The 16,648-nt window shown below is 36.2% G+C and overlaps 1 protein-coding gene across 6 annotated transcripts in view; it reads right to left on the reverse strand.

The window, feature by feature from the left end:
• HSD17B4 (hydroxysteroid 17-beta dehydrogenase 4) overlaps window positions 1–16,648 on the reverse strand; it is a 92,211-nt gene that overhangs the window by 44,279 nt on the left and 31,284 nt on the right. For all 6 annotated transcript variants that reach the window (XR_004482163.2, XR_004482161.2, XR_004482162.2 and 3 more), the window contains exons 10-15: window positions 15,804–15,828; window positions 14,101–14,229; window positions 10,767–10,870; window positions 9,106–9,342; window positions 6,610–6,661; window positions 1,597–1,668 (exon numbers count right to left, since the gene is read on the reverse strand). Coding sequence is in view for 3 of the 6 variants with exons in the window: in XM_049708511.1 (XP_049564468.1) it covers window positions 1,597–1,668; window positions 6,610–6,661; window positions 9,106–9,342; window positions 10,767–10,870; window positions 14,101–14,229; window positions 15,804–15,828 (619 nt within the window). In the remaining 3 variants the exon portion in view is untranslated. The remainder of the gene's footprint in view (window positions 1–1,596; window positions 1,669–6,609; window positions 6,662–9,105; window positions 9,343–10,766; window positions 10,871–14,100; window positions 14,230–15,803; window positions 15,829–16,648) is intronic.

Below are 16,648 nucleotides of genomic sequence, written 5' to 3' on the forward strand. Positions count from 1 at the left end.
TCTGCTGAAGTCCTCAATAGAGCCTGGAATGTAAAAGAAGAAATAAGTGAGAATGAAGGTATAAGCTTCAGGAGGGCAGGATCATGGCTTTTTTGCTCACCATCATATTCCCAGCAATTAGAACAGTAACTGGGACAGAAAAGGCACCTAATAAATAGGTATTAAATTAATTAGTAAATCAATGAACAAACGATGTGATTGAGCAAGTTAGTGAATAAGTAAGCAAGTAATGAATGAAAGACAGCTGTCCCTCTTTCTACTGACTACTTTCCTGGTGACAGTTTGAGCATCACCTAAATCACCAGCACTATAAAACTAGGAATATGATTTTGAATTGTATAATAAGGAAAACTATAATTACAACAAAAAATAATGGAAGTCATGGTGATTTGTATTTAAAATAAGACTTTTACCCTTATTACACAGAAAATTGGATCTCTAATTCCATCTATATTTTATCTACAAATTCTAATACATTATTATCCATTACTAAGCTATAGCTAAATAAATGGAGTAGATCAAGAAAGAAGAGTAAAAATTAAAGCTAAGGTTACTGCAGAACTTTTTTGTGGTAGACATTTGGTAGAATGGTGAGAAGACTAAAAGAAAACTGGGTGAGTTGCAGCCAAATGTTAGCCAATATTTGAAATGGTTAGAAAATACAAAAATCTTAAAAAAGAAAGAAGAGGGATAAGGAGGAAGAGGGAAAGAGAGAGAACAGACACATGTTCTACGTGTCTATGATGAAATACATAGTTTACTTTGTAAACTATGAGTTAACAAAAACAATGTAGTAGAAAAATATTTAAGAGCATTAAAAATGTTCTCAATATATTATTAAGTAAAAACAAGGCAAGTTCCAAAACAACATATTCAGTATAACCTCCTGTATATTTAGAACAAAAATGATAAAGCCTATATTCCAAATACCAGACAATATTAAACTTTCCACTGCTATTTCCAAAATTTTTTATAATGCTTATCTATTTCTATTGTTCTTAAACTTTAAAACAAATAAATTCTAAGCAATGTATCTTTAGCTTATGTTTAAATACTAGTATTTCAACATTCATTAAACTACTATAATCTTTTTTTCCACTGCAAATAAAATGTGGCTATGGTGTTTAAACCACATTATAAGTTCAACAGGTTTGAATGTGCAAGGTTAAGAACCTAACTACAATTTATAAGAATGATTCAGGGGTCAAATATGTTCCAAGTTCCAAAGAGCTAACATAGAAAAGAGTATCCACAACATAGCCTAATTATCAACTGAGGGCAGTCTATGTATTCATTCCTGCCAAAAACGTAATCTAGGAAGCATAATTCTCCTCTATGCTTGCTATACCAGCCACATTTCTCACCTCTGTGCTTTGGTTATGTTGTTACAAATCCCCTGAAATGTCCCACTCTCTGGACCACCCCCTCCTCCCTTATTTTCTAAAAAAGCTTGTGAATTTTTAGAACACTAATCTTGCTTTCTCACAATTGGAAGATAAATAGAAACTTATTCATCAACTTCTGTGATAAAGTATTGTATTACATACAAAGTCTATGAATCTAACAATATTATTATAAGAACTAGAAATGAGTTACCATCCATAAGAATTATTAAACCGGATCCTTTATCCAGGACATCAGCAACAACTGCTTCACATTTTACTTTTCCTAAAATGGGAAGTAAAATAATAAATAAATAGTAAATAAATAAATAAGGAGACTGTTTTAAAGACCATAAGTTATATGAGGACATGAGAGAAATTAACATAACTTCCACTGTAAGTTCAGCAAAACTAAAAAATCATGATTTAGAATAATTTTCAATATAATGTTGAATCATAAACATTAAAAGCAATCAGAATACCTGAATCACCAAATCTGAAACATCAATAATTCTGATAAATTAGGTTGTAAAAAGTAACAATTTTCAATCATTCAATGAACACTTGTTAAGCATACAGCCAACACCATCTACCCCATTCCTTCTCAAATCTCTACTCTACGGGCTTCAATTAGACAGTGTTTCTTTCTAACTACTCTGTTCTTTTAGGGACTGTTCCATTATTTAACTGGTAATGTTAAATCTTGATGGATTAACAATTGTTTGGGAGTGAACTCATAATCTTTTTCTCCAAGCTGTTTTTCTCTTTTGTTCCCTATACGAATGAATGGTACTATCCACCCAACTGCCAAGCCAGAAACTTCAGCATGACCCCTGCCTCATAAAATAGTGTCTAAGTATGTGGCAAGACTTGAGTATGCAGAGACTGGGAGAAGCTAGATTATATGAAAAGTTTCTGATTTCATCCTGAAGTCTATGAACAGCCATCTGGGGTTTTTAATAGAGAAGTGACAAATACACTTGCATTTTGGAAATAATATTCTGGCTACAGTGAGAAGAGCAGACCTGAAGGGAGCAAGAATGGAGGCAGAGAGAACACTTAGAAAGTGAGAGATGACGGTGGTCGAAGTGAGGTGGACAGAAATAGGATTCTAAATGTATTGAAGGGAGAGAATCAAAGAATTTGGTACCTGCCTGGGTGTGAAAGATGGTAAAAGAAACACTAAGGATAACTAGATTGCTGTCACTTTCACCTCCTAAATCTCTCTCTGCTTCTCCCACTTCTCTCCATCTCTCCACCACCACCTTAGCCTAAGCTACCATCATTTCATTTGAACTACCACAACAGACTTCTAACGAGGTACCTGCATGTCCACTCTGACCAACTTTAAAACCTGCTCTCCTATTATGTCTGAAGTTATTTTTTCCCAAAGTCAACCTGATTACCAACCTGATTATGCCAAATCCTTCTATTTTAAGTTCTAATGGTATCATGTATGTTTCATCTGTAATGTTTAGCACATATAGTTGCAAGTGTACATTTATTTGTGTGGCTTTTTGATTATTGACTGCCCTCCCCACCAACTAGGTTATATGCTCCATGAGGGCAGAGTCCAGATTTGCTTCCATTCTCCATTTATTCACAACCCTAGCAGAAAGCCTAGAAGTTAGGAAGTAATCAATAAATAATTGTCAAATTGCTGATGATCTCTTCAGGTGATCAACTCCACATCCAATGAAACACCAAGCCCACTCCCTACATATCGCTATAATTTCTCCACTTATATCCATCCTCATGCCCACAATCCTATTCAATCAACCACGGTCTCTAACCTAGATTATTACAACAGTCTCTTACAAAATCTCCTTCTCTCTATCTCATTCCCTTAGAATCCAAGCATTACAAACATGAGCCAGAGTTGATGCTTTCTAAAATCCACGTTTGATCATATAATTCTCTCCTTTCAGTCCTTCAGTGGTTATCTATTGTCTTTAAAATAAAAGCCAAACTTCTTCACCTGACCACACACTGCACACTGCCTCAGATAAAAAAGGGCTGCGTGAAAACTTAGGCTGTAACACTGAACGGAAGACTCAAACTGAGATGGTGGAGCAGAACACGGAACTCACCTCCCCCCCGACAAACACATCAAAAATACATCTACACGTGGAACAATTCTCCCTGAAAATTAAGTGGAGACTACCAGAAAGACCTGTACAACCAAGACTGTAAGAAAGACCCACAGGTAACTGGGTAGAAAGGGAAGAAAAGCGAGCGGGTCAGGACCTGTGCCCCTGAGAGGGGACTCAGAGGAAAAAGATTACACAGGAAGAGACCTTCCCTGGGGAGTGAGCACTTCAAGCCACATATTGGGCACCCCAGCCCTGGTGTCCAACAGAGGGAACACGAGTCCCCTTGGCTGGCTGGAGGGCCAGTGGGATTAACAGGAGGGCTGTGGGAAGCCTGGACTCCGGGAGAATGTGAACACTTACATGCTCCCGAGGCAGGGCAGAGAGGGCAGACTGAAACCACTTGGGTAGCTGACTGGTTGCCTACAACTGCCCTGGTCCCCAGCCTGAGCTGAGAGAACACGCCAGCACCATTTGCCTCGTGTTGCAGCTTCACTCTCTGGGCTGCCGTGATTGAGGAAAAGGCTCAGCCATGAGACACTGAGGAGCTTCAAACCCTAAGTGGCAACTGAGTGGCGAGGGGGCAGCCATTACTGGTGACTGCACTGGGGCTCCAGATCTCTGATGGTGGCCATGCCAAACAAAATCCATGCTCCGACCCTCACTGACTACCCACCCCAGCCCCTCTCGCTCCACCACTGCTCCCCTCTAGGGTAAGGGTGCCAGCGCTGGGAGGGGGGGAAAGCACACACTTAAAGGAAACTTAGCCAGCTCAGACCCGACCCTCAGGGCTTCTGCTCCAGCAACTTGGGACCTGCCCCCGCACCAAATAGTGGGGTAACAGCCACTAAGCAAAGGGGAAGCTCTACCTAACATCTAGCTTGGCCCTACTCCTCCATCTCCAGCCCCACCCCCTACCAGGATGACAGCTGCCAGCACACCTTGAGAAAAGACATAAATTGTGCTCACATCAAATCCAGCTCTCCCATCAATGCCACTGGGAACACGCAGACTGTATAGGGACACGCCCACAAAAGAACGCCCCTTCAAGACCACCATAGGTAACTATTTCACCAAATTTCAATAGATAAGCAAAATGAAAAGACAGAGGAATCTGTTTCCACTGAAAGAGCAAGAGAAAACTCCTGAAAAAAACAACTAATGAAATAGAAATAAACAATCTACCAGATAAAGAATTCAAAGCATTAGTAATAAGAATGCTAACTGAATTAGGGAAAAGAATAGCTGAATACAGTGAGAGTTTTAACAAGGAACTAGAAAATTCTAAAAAGAACCAATCAGAACTGAAGAATACAACAACTGAAAAGAAAAACACACTAAAAAGAATTAACTGCACACTAGGTGATACAGAAGAACACATAAGTGATCTGGAATATAGAAAATGGAAATCACCCAATCAGAACAGCAAAAAGAAAAAAGATGAGAACATTTTAAGGGATCTTTGGGGTAACATCATGCATACCAACATTCCATTATAGGGGTCCCAGAAGGAGAAGAAAGGGAAAAGGGGGTCAAAATATATTTAATGAAATTATGGCTGAAAATTTCCCAAGTCTGAAGAAGAAAACAGATATCCAGGTACAGGAAACACAGAGGGTCCCAAACAAGATGAATCCAAACAGACCCGCACCAAGACATAGCATAATAAAAATGGCAAAACTGAAAGAGAGAATTCTAGAGGCAGCAAAAGAAAAACAAAAAGCATATACAAGGGAATGCCCATAAGGCTATCAGCTGATTGTTCTGCAGAAACTTTGCAGGCCAGAAGGGAGTGGCATGGTATATTTAAAGGGCTGAAAGGGAAAACCCTACAACTTAGGATACTCTATCCAGCAAGATTATCCTTCAGAACTGAAGGGGAGATAAAGAACTTCTTGGATAAGCATCAATACTAAACCAACCCAAAAACAAATGTTAAAGGGTCTTCTCTAACTGGAAAAGAAAAAGCTATAACAAGAATTAAGTATCTATAGAAAAGGAAAAATCCCATTAGTAAAGGCAAATATATAGGGAAGGCTGAGGCTCAACCACTTAAATAAGCTAGTACAAAGATTAAAAAACAAAAAATTGTAAAATCAAGTATAACTACAATAATCAGTAAAGGGATAAACACGAAGATGTAAATATGACATCAAAAACACAGATGGGGGAAGTGAGTAAAAAAATATAGAGCTTTTAAAATGTGTTTGAACTTAAGGGACTACCTGGTTTAAAACAAATAAATAGAGTCATAGATCAACATCTATGAGCCCCATGGTAACCACAAATCAAAAATCTACAACAGATACCCAAAAACAAAAGAGAAAGGAACATAAGCAAAAGAAAAGCGTGAAACCACAAAGGAAAAAACTAAAAGAAGAAGAAAAAAACAGGGAAGAACTACAAAAACAACCAGAAACAAGTAACACTAACACTGAAACAGAACTATTCAGCATTAAGCAATACGAATTTTTTTTAATTAAAATCTCAAAAAAAATTAAAGTACAATTCTAGCTATTTGCTGACCTCTACCATTATGTAATGTGAAATGAAAAAGACTTTTTTTTATTTTACCACCTTACATGGTCAGTATATAATTAATATTCTGACATCAGAGTAGCAACATAAATATATCAAAGTAAAGTGAAAAAATAATGAGAAGATTTACTGAACAAGTAAGATATTATTGAGAAAAATAAATTGATTATTAAGACAGCCTTGGTTTTACTTACTCTAAAAGAAAATAGAAAAAAGTTAATTACAAGACATTGTATCTTTAAACATTGTTTGCTTTATGAAAATCAGTACCAACACAAATACCTGAGAAAAGAATGAAGAATCATATTCATGGGAATCATAACTGATTATACACAATCACTAAGTTTAGGACACACACAGAAAATGCTCCTTTCAATTGCTGACCAGATGTTTAGTATTTTGAAGTAATTTCTTCAATAAGACTATTCAAATAGGACAAAGTTTAAGGGAACCAAAATAGGTACTAGTTAACATCAATCTACTCTAATGCCTGACATGCACATAAATAACTTACAGTTTATTTAGGTTGCTCTATGCCAGTTTAACACATTGACACAGTTTGGAAGGTTAGTCAGAAAATAAAACGATCAAGAACTCACCTGCTCTGGGAAGTGGTTTATATAACTCCAGGTACTGCTCCCCATGAAGAACCTGCGTTAGGGTAAGTAAAATTTTATTAGTAGACTTTCTTCTTCCACAGCTTCTTCTGTGGATACCGCTAATCACAAGTGGCATTTCACTGTCCACACGTTCACGTGACTACTTCCCCCAAATTATCTGTCTCAATTTGGCTCCCACTTCTTAATTATATGATTCAGAAATAATCAGTACCCCAATCTAAAGACTGTCAGCTCTCTAGAATAGAAGAGATACATTTGTGTTCTTTCTTGACATTCATAAATTTTTGTTGACTGATAACTGTGGATTATTTGCCAATGGAGACACTAAACTAGGCGTATTTCCAGTGTTCATCACTGTGCCTGGAACATAGCAGGTATCCAGTAAATATCTACTGAATAAAAATGAACAAATAGGTCAGTACTAGAAAAGTAATTTCAGGTCACACCTGCCACATACAAATGACACAACCAAAACATTAATATAAATCTTACAACCACATTCAAGTAAAAGCAATGTCAACATTTTCTTAGTGTAAGAGTAAATACTAAAGACTCTGTGCAACTTCATAGCCACTTAACCTCAATGTATCAAAGCAAGAATATAAAAATATATGTAGGAATACTATAGGACAGTAAAAACAAAACCTGACCCATATATCCGAATGACCACACTCAACTGCTATGGGACAGTTTAATTCCCAGTCTTCCTCAGAACCCAGAAGGGAAAAAGAAAAGGGGTGAGGGTAGTGATGGGAGGACAAATGAAGGACTGCCTCACTATCATACGACCTGGAAGCTCAAGGTTAGGAAGACTGGGATTCAAATCCCAAGACGGCTACCATTCCCAGGGACAGATTTTGAACACTATTCATGATTTCCAACTCCTTCCAACTCTGAGGAAGAATTCTGAAACATTTACTTTAATTGTTTGTACTGACATTACCCAAACAGAAGAACTGTATGCAACAAATACCATGGGAGAGTGACTAAAACAACAAACTGCCTGGCATCTATTTCTTGCGTCCTTCCCTACTTCATCGAATACTTTAATAAAATAACCGTAGATTCTCATAGATTCAGAGCAGCAATGAGCTAATCGATCCTCCAGTAAATGGGTTCTCCAATCAGTCAAAATCACAGAAATCAGTTCAAAAGTCTACGATTCAACAGTTATCAACTGGACTCATGGCCTGACCCTTACTTCAAGAAATAAAATAACCCCAAAGGCTTCTCACAATTGTTTGCTCCTTCTTCTTGGAACAATTTATTCACTTTGCTTCTCAAATACCACATTCTCCTGATATGCCTCATACCTCACTGGCTACTCCTTCCCAGTCTCTCTTGCTAACTCCTTCTCATCTCTTCAAACTCTCACCAAACTCAGGCTTTTTTTCTCTACTTACATTCACACATTGGTGATTTCACCCAGTCTCATGTCTTTAAATCTTACTTAAATGCTACAAATCCCAGTAGGGCCTCCCCCGCAAACTCTAAACTCACACATTTAACTGCCCACTTTATATCTCCACTTGAATGTATAATAGGCATCTCAGATCTGTCCAAAACCAACTCCTGATCATCCCACCTTAAAGTGATTGTATATATCTATTTTATTATATATAGTAATATGTCATATGTAACTACTATACATATTAAATACATTGTACATAATTATGAATATACGGGTATATATGCATATATATCATCCCAGTTAACCTGACCAAAAACCTTCATCCTTGACTCCTCTTTCTTTCCATGCATATCCAGACTAGTGCTGGAATTACCATAATAAACTCCAAACTGGTTTCCCTGCTTCCATGCTTGGCTCCCATAAATCTATTCTCCACAGAGGAGCAAAACTGAGCCTGTGAGTGAACACAGCCAGATCATACCACTCCTCAGTTCAAAGCACTACAAATGGCCTCCCATGTTAATCAGAGTATGAGTTGAAATTCTTATGATGACTACAAGGCCCTCTTCTCCTACTGCTGCCCCCTTGCTCATTCTATAGCTGTATCAACCAAAAGCAAGGTAAGTATGCACCTGCCTCGGGGCCCTTTACACCTGTTCTCTCTGTTTCAAATATTCTTCTCTCTTGCTCCTTCATCACTATCGTCAGGTAAGGATTATCATACCCATTTTATAGATAAGGAAACTGAAGCTTAGAGAAGTTATTAACCCTTGGTCAAATAGCATGTAATGGCAGAGAGAGAATTAATAACATTATGCCAGGGTTACGGACTGTACATAATCACTGTTGCCTTCTTTTTGCTTGCCTTTTCAACGAACTCTCTACCCTTTTTTTCTTTTTAAGAAAAATTAAAAGACATGCTAAATCTTTATTCTTGAATCAACCACTATAAACTATTGTATTAAGACACCACACACACACACACACACAGAGTATGTGACATTTACCAATCATATTTAAAGGAAGAGAAGAAGAGCAAAATAAAGGTTTCTTATTATGCATACCTTTGCCAAGTTGACTGAAAGCCCAGGAATCTCTGCTAATCCTCCACCCATTATAGATTTCTGAGCTAGAATAACTCCAAAGGTAGGCAAACAGGAGAAATCAGAACTCCCTTCGTAAATAAACCTCAAATCTTTCGGCTCCTTGATTGATGCTCCCACTCCAAGGGCGTACATAATAGTGTCCAGTTCCGTATAAGAAGAAGAAAATGGAGGAAATTTATGGCCAATAGCTCCAGCCTATGGAACAATTGTAGAAAATTATTTTTTCACTGATATTCTTGTCAAATCTTTAAATTTCTGACTTTTCAAAACTATTAACTGCTACATACTTAGCTTTGTGAATAGAATGTCATTTTAGTGAATCTGATAGGGTATCATAATTGTTTCACTATATTTTTTTAATAAAATCAATTGTATGGAAAAAGACTTCATTTACAAATAAGTACTTTTTTCTTGCCCACTTCTTGTTAACAGATAGTATATCTCATTTTCAACTTTCCTGTCTCTGATGATGGAGAAGCCTATTAATACAGTGACTGTTAGCTACTCAAAATTACAAAAAATAAAAAAATTATTATAAACAGGGATAATGAATGGCTCTATAAGATCTATTTTATAAAAGTCAGTATAAACAGATGAGCAAAACACTGCTTAATGCTTGTAAATCAGACTCCCTCATAATGGTTTTGGTTATAATTAGATTTTACTGTAAGCTCCTACCTAGGACTGTCCTTTATCTAACTGGATATTGTATTTTTCTATTTAGTGATGACATGCCTAGCTAATTTGTGAAGCATATGTTAGGTTATAAAAGAATCATGTCCAATTTTTTATCACTTTCATTCTAAAGCAAGAGTCAGCAAACAACAGCTGAGAATTAAAAATGGTTTTTACATTTTTTTAAGAGTGGTCTAAAAAAAGAAATAGAAGATTATGTGTCAGAAACAGTACATGGTCCATAAAGCCTAAAATATTTACCATCTGGCCCTTTACCAAAAAAGTTTGCCAACCCCTACTCTAAAGTAAAATCACATTTATAAACTGATCATATTCTCAGGGTTACAATTAGATTGTTTATTTCATCACTATGTCTCCCCTGAGTCACAAAACACCATAACTGAATGTGTCAAATGACTTATTTCTTATTATTTATGCACTATAATTTTTTTTTTAAAAAAGAAGTACTGGAGATAGGTAATCAGCAAACTTCACAAGAGCTATAACCACAGCTCTACTAGAATTTCTGACACAATGGGAGACTTTTTACTTTGCAGCCATGTTGAAATATTTCCAAAATACAATCTATCAATGCTTTTCCTTAAAAGAAATGACTCAAAAGAGGCACTAAGTTAAATATCCTTTTCTAAAGAGTTAGAAAGTGACTGAAGGACGATTTTCAAAAATGCTCCAAAAAACAAAAAAGACACTTGTTTGTTACACTGAAGAAGAGAAAGTAAAAGTTACATTTAATATTTTAGCCTTATGTTCATTCAAATTTTATAAACATTCAGTACATGTTCTATAAAGTTTTATGGTCACTCACCTTTCCTATTTAACAATAAATTAATAGCTTGGAAAAGTATTTTTTGCATAAAAGAAAAGGAAAGAAAAGAAAAAAGTCTCCAGAGAAGGCAAAGCGTTAGGCTTTCTCTTCCACTTACAAATCCTGATGTAGCTGTTGATGTCGCACTACTGGTATGATTTGCCGAAACTCCTCCATCTGAATCTATTTTATTTAGAGCTTCAATTACACCGCCAATTGATTCTAAAAAAAGGAATAAATAACAATAATAATGCTTTTTCCATCAACAGATGAATGGATAAAGATGTGGTAAATATATACAATAGAATATTACTCAGCCATAAAAAAAGAATGAAATAATGCCATTTGCAGTGACATGGATGGACCTAGAGATTGTCATACTGAGTGAAGTTAAGTCAGAAGGAGAAAGACAAATATCTATGATATCACTTATATGTGGAATCTAAAAAAATGGTACAAATGAACTTATTTACATAACAGAAAGAGAGTTATAGATGTAGAAAACAAACTTATGGTTACCAAGTGGGGAGGGAGACAGGGAGGGATAAATTGGGAGACTGGGATTGACATATACATACTACTATATATAAAATAGATAACTAATAAGAACCTACTGTATAGCACAGGGAACTCTACTCAATACTCTATAATGACCTATATGGGAAAAGAATCTAAAAATCAGTGGATATATGTATACGTATAACTGATTCACTTTGCTATACAGCAGGAACTAACACAACATTGTAAATCAACTATACTCCAGTAAAAATTAATTTAAAAAAAATCAGTCCCACTATGGAGTGGGAAGAGCAATTTGCATATGTGAAATATCTAGCCAGTTATTTTACAGTGCTATTTAAATAGTGACCTACAGGACAAACTTCCAGGTTTTTCCTATATAGTTGAACTATATTTCATTTGTACTGAAAAAAAATTTAAATCATGAATGATTCAAGTCAATCAACTTCAGGATAAATAAGGATGAACGAATTGAATTTTCTCTTTAGGATCACTGGAATTTAAATAAGACAGAGTGCTTTGGTAAACCTATTACATAAAGATCATAAAAGCATCATCTTTCAAATATCCTAAAGAGCTAATATTCCCCTGGTGAAATCCAAATAAATGTAAGCTATTTCCAAAAAAAAAAAAAAAAAGCTTTTGTTACAGACGTGACTAAGAAAAGCTACAATGCTTTAGACAATCATTCCTATATCATCCAGCAAGCCTGCTGCAGAACCTTCACTGGCATTCATGAACTGACTGCATGATGTCAGGCTATTGCAGGAAAAAATCGTGAAAGACTCTGAATAGACCAAAGATAACTGGGTGTTTCCAACATACTCTCCCCACGTTATGATTCCAAAGAGGCTCTAAGCTTGCAAAGTCTTTGAGTGATTTTACAACTCTGTAAAGTCGGATCCTTGTCCACAGATGTGCAATTTCCATCTGGTGGAGGGACAACTAATTTTCCTTCTCTCCCCACCATCACCCCTCCTCCAGGATGCAACAATGTCAAGATTACCTCCCAGGTCTCTGTACAGGTAACTGCTCAGAAAACATTACTAAAAATTCTTCCAGAGAAAACCACCGTTATGACCAGTGACTACGGACAGAATTCAGAAGCTGCTATTCTGGGGTCTAAAAGGTTAATAAAGGAGATTCACAGAGTATCCACATATGCCATAAGGTTCCAAAAGCTCTGGGACCTTTCTAACAAACCTTAGATATATGGGTCTCCTTCTAAACTCAGACAAAAACTATAACGAAACTACAGAATGTGAGATGACCAGGGCTCTCTTCCATTCCTGGTGACACTAGGTAGGTTTCTTGCCTACCAATCCTCCTCTTACCACCCCATTTAGGCTGCTGCCTAGATGGGAGTCTATTTAACTGAAGTAACCTCGGTACAGGCTGGCGATACTGCACTCAAAGACAGACCACCTGAGTTAACTCTTGGCTCAAACACTGAGAAAGCTTGGGCCACTTACTCAGCTTTTCTGGGATTTAGTTCCATCATCTGTAAAATGAAAATGATGAAATGGGTGCTTGGAAAGTCGTGATTCTACAGAAAGTGTAAGATTTTTTTTCTAACTGTACTTCAAATACTAGGGTTATCTTTTCATTTGTAACTATATAATTCATCATTAGCTTTTTCTTTATATTAGTCTAATACTTTTAAGGCAATAAAATGGAATTCTGACCTCAGAGAAGAGTTTTTAAGATACTTCTTCCTTTTTCCTTTTCCTAATTTTCATTGATAGGTGACTGCTATTCGTAGACTAAATTTACCTCATATATCAAAAAAAAAGAATACAGAAAATGCTACCGCTAATGACATAACAATCATGTTATCCTCTGATTGAGAAAAGTATAATGAAAATTTCAGTGAGTGTACCAGCAGACAAGAAAGTAACATTGGGATTAAAAAAAAAAAAAAGAACAGTCATTTTTCAGATATATTCTTCTATCAAACATTAAATATAATACTAGGAAGGGTAAAAAAAAGATTTTTCTGTAAAATAATCCTGATTCATGATCCTTCCCAGAAAGGTCCTTTAAATTTCATATACTACATACATATGTGAGTTATACTAGAAAAAATAATGTGACTTTTATTGGCCGTCTCTTCCTGTGGCATATCATAGATGATTCAATAATTCAAGGTAACAAGCATTCACTAAATCCTTTCTATGAGTTCAGCACTATGCTAGCACCAAATACAAAAGGACATACAAGATACATTCTCTGCCTCCAAAGGAACTTATTATGCAGTTAAGAAACCACACACTTATGAAACAAAAGCAGTGGAAAGCAGTCATGATTAGACGCTCAAGTGGTAAGAGTTCAGCTAAGAAAGAGCTGAAGCCCAGAATATGAAGCCCAGAATATCTGGGGAGGTTTTGTTGAACATCTGGGGCTTGAGTTTTTCTAAAGAAGCACCGAGATTAGCAGAGGTGATAAAAGGAATAAGAGGCATCTTAGAAAGGCAGAGAAACAGTAGCAAAGACAAAGTGCTAAAACAAAGCAAAATCTATTCACTAGAGAGAAAAGATCTAAGCCTAAATAATATAAGACTTAAATAAACTTTTGGGGAAATAAAGAAAAATCAGGTCAGATAAGGAGCATGTGATTAGATAAGGCAAGACTTTGAAACCAACCACCAGATGGGGAATAGATGCATTGAGCACAAATGGGTAAACACCTCCTTACGTCCCCTCAATCACACATATACCAAAAAATCAGGATCATAAGAAAACTGAAAAACTGACAGTGGGAGTAACATACATACTTTAAATTGGAGAGTTCTAATACCTACTGGAGCAGAAAATGTGCTCTTGATGATCTGAGCATCTAAGTTATCACAATTAAGAAGACAATTCCATAAGAGAAGAGAATGCTTTGTTGCCTCTATTACCCAACCAGGACTAAACTGACTTGGGACTCTTTACCTTGAATTCTCTGAGGCTTGGTGGCATTATCAAAGTCACAGATCTTCGTCCAGTTAGCCTTCACCGCCTCAGGAGTCATTGGCTGAGTCCTCTGTCTTACAATGGCTCCAAGGGTCCGCTCCCATCGTACTGGTTATAGAAATAAAACCAAGATACTGAACACATAGTTTAAGAGGGAGACAGAAAGTAGAATTCATGAGTCCCCTGAATTTTTTTTTTAACATCAAGAAAAATGGAATTTGGAAAAAAGATTCTAACTTCTAAAGATTTTTACTACAAATTTTAAAAAAAATAACAAACCCATTAGGATGTCAAATTTCTTTTTCTAATATTTGAAGCTGAAGGGAAAACCTCTCCCTCCTCTGACTATGCCAGATACTACTAAAGGTAGGATGAAATGCTGAATCAGAAAGTTAAATTATATATAATCACACCAAAAGACTGTCTTCATCACCACAGATCACTTAGATAATACACTTCAAGGTAACAGAACAGAATAGAGCTCTGTTGAATAGCAAACTGAAAACTAGTGGTGATAACAGGTCAAAGACTCCAGATAATCAAATTAATATATCACACAACCCCACATAATTCTCCCTTTTCCTCCCTTTGCTCTTCCTCCTTTTCCATGGGAAGTCAACTAGATTGCCCACCCAGATTCACAAAAATCATCATTGCTGCATAAGTTCCATAAAGATAATTTTTAACATTTTAAAAGCCTGAGGAATAAATAGAACCTTATTTAAACAGAATGGTCAGACTCTGATGATTACTAAATTGAAGGTTTGTCCTGGGAAATGACAGAAGCTTCTAGAGATTTCCTATTGATAAAGTCCCATATACAGCTTTTATTGCAACAACTGATCTTCCTTTCTTAAAAGATGTCATAAGACACTTAAAAATGTTTGAATAAGTTACTTCATAACTTAGAGAATAGTCATTAATAATACACTACAATATGTTGTAACAATGTCATCCAGTAATGGCAGCCTTTTAAATAATTCAATTAATTTTGATACCAGCATCCAACTGAAAACTTGAATTGGGATATTGGAATGTTCACAATTTTTTTTAAACACCATACAGTAATTATCCAATTTGGAGCTCACAAGGTTTAAGAACTGGGGGAAGAGAGGATTTAAGCCAGATGAATTTACTATTGGGCTGAAGGAGAATAATTTCTATAGATCAGCTGCAATTTCTCTTCTAGAAAGCTGTCCAGTGTGATTCCCCACTATCTCCTTCTGATGTCTCATGCTCCAAGGAAGAAAAGAATCACTGAGAGAACTGGAGAACTTGCCTAGGACAGAGCTCTTCCCATCTTGAAAAAACGCCCTCCCTCCCACTCACTACTCTGCTGAACAGGCATGTGGGGTGTCGGAGACATGGGAATACAAACATCAATATAAAGAGAGACTGTGCTGTCTGAAGAAACAGCCAGTTCTGAATAGGACAGGACAAATATTGAATAAGCACTGCTAATAGGAAAAAAATTGAAAAGATCCTTGAAAATACCACAGGCCTGCAGGGCAATTTCCATGTTTTAGAAGACCTGTTGCTATAACAATGTTTGAGTTTGATTATGCGTGCACTAAATCCAATGGTTTGGCATTTGACAAGGTCTTTACCCAGCTCTACCTGGATATGCAGTTTTAAAGATATGCAAATAATGTATGGCAAACCAAAAACCAAAAGAGACTTACATTTTCCAATCCATCCTGCTCCGACCTACCAAAAAGAGGAGGAAGAAGTTATACCATCTAATGTGAAATTACTAATAAAATTTTTATGAAATTAACAAAACAGGCAGCTATCTTTTTACAAGTATCAGAATGCTAGATGACAATGGATGAAAATAATGCAGCTCTACAAAAGTCTGTTGGCCCACATGACTTTGCACTATTCATGTTATCAGAGTAGAAAAATAAAGCAACACAATATAGCAGAAATGCATGTAGTAGAAGAGCATGACTTTGCACAGAAACCAAGGTGTGATACCAGTTCTTCTACAGACTAGCTGTCTGATCCTGGTTAAATAATTTGACTTCCCTAAACTCAGGATTCCCCTTATGTAAAATCAGGATAATAATACACTCTTCATGAAGTAACCATGAAGGTTAAACAATATAAATACCAAATTTGCCCAGCACATCACTTGAAATACATGTCCTTCTGGAAAGACTTAATGAATAAAAAAAATAAAAAGCAAAAAAAAATAAAGCCAGGATTTGACTTAATGAACTACATATACTCATTTTAATGAAACACCTTTATATAGAAATAAGGCAAATGACCAAATACATTAATCACCGTACAGAAAGATGATATTTTTTCTAGAAGCCATTCAAGGAAATTCTCAGAAGAAAATGTCTGATGTAAGAAAATCTGTTTGTCATATCTTCAAACACCACAGCTACAGTGTTCCATATGCATATGACGGAAGAAACAGTACCAGCAGACAGCACACTTCTCAGTGGCTCTAATCACTCATTCCTTTACGTATATTAACAGGACAATCGGCCTTGATGCTGTCAGAGTAGTTAAAGTG

Source organism: Orcinus orca, chromosome 3 (assembly GCF_937001465.1).
Source record: "Orcinus orca chromosome 3, mOrcOrc1.1, whole genome shotgun sequence".
NCBI lineage: Eukaryota > Metazoa > Chordata > Mammalia > Artiodactyla > Delphinidae > Orcinus > Orcinus orca.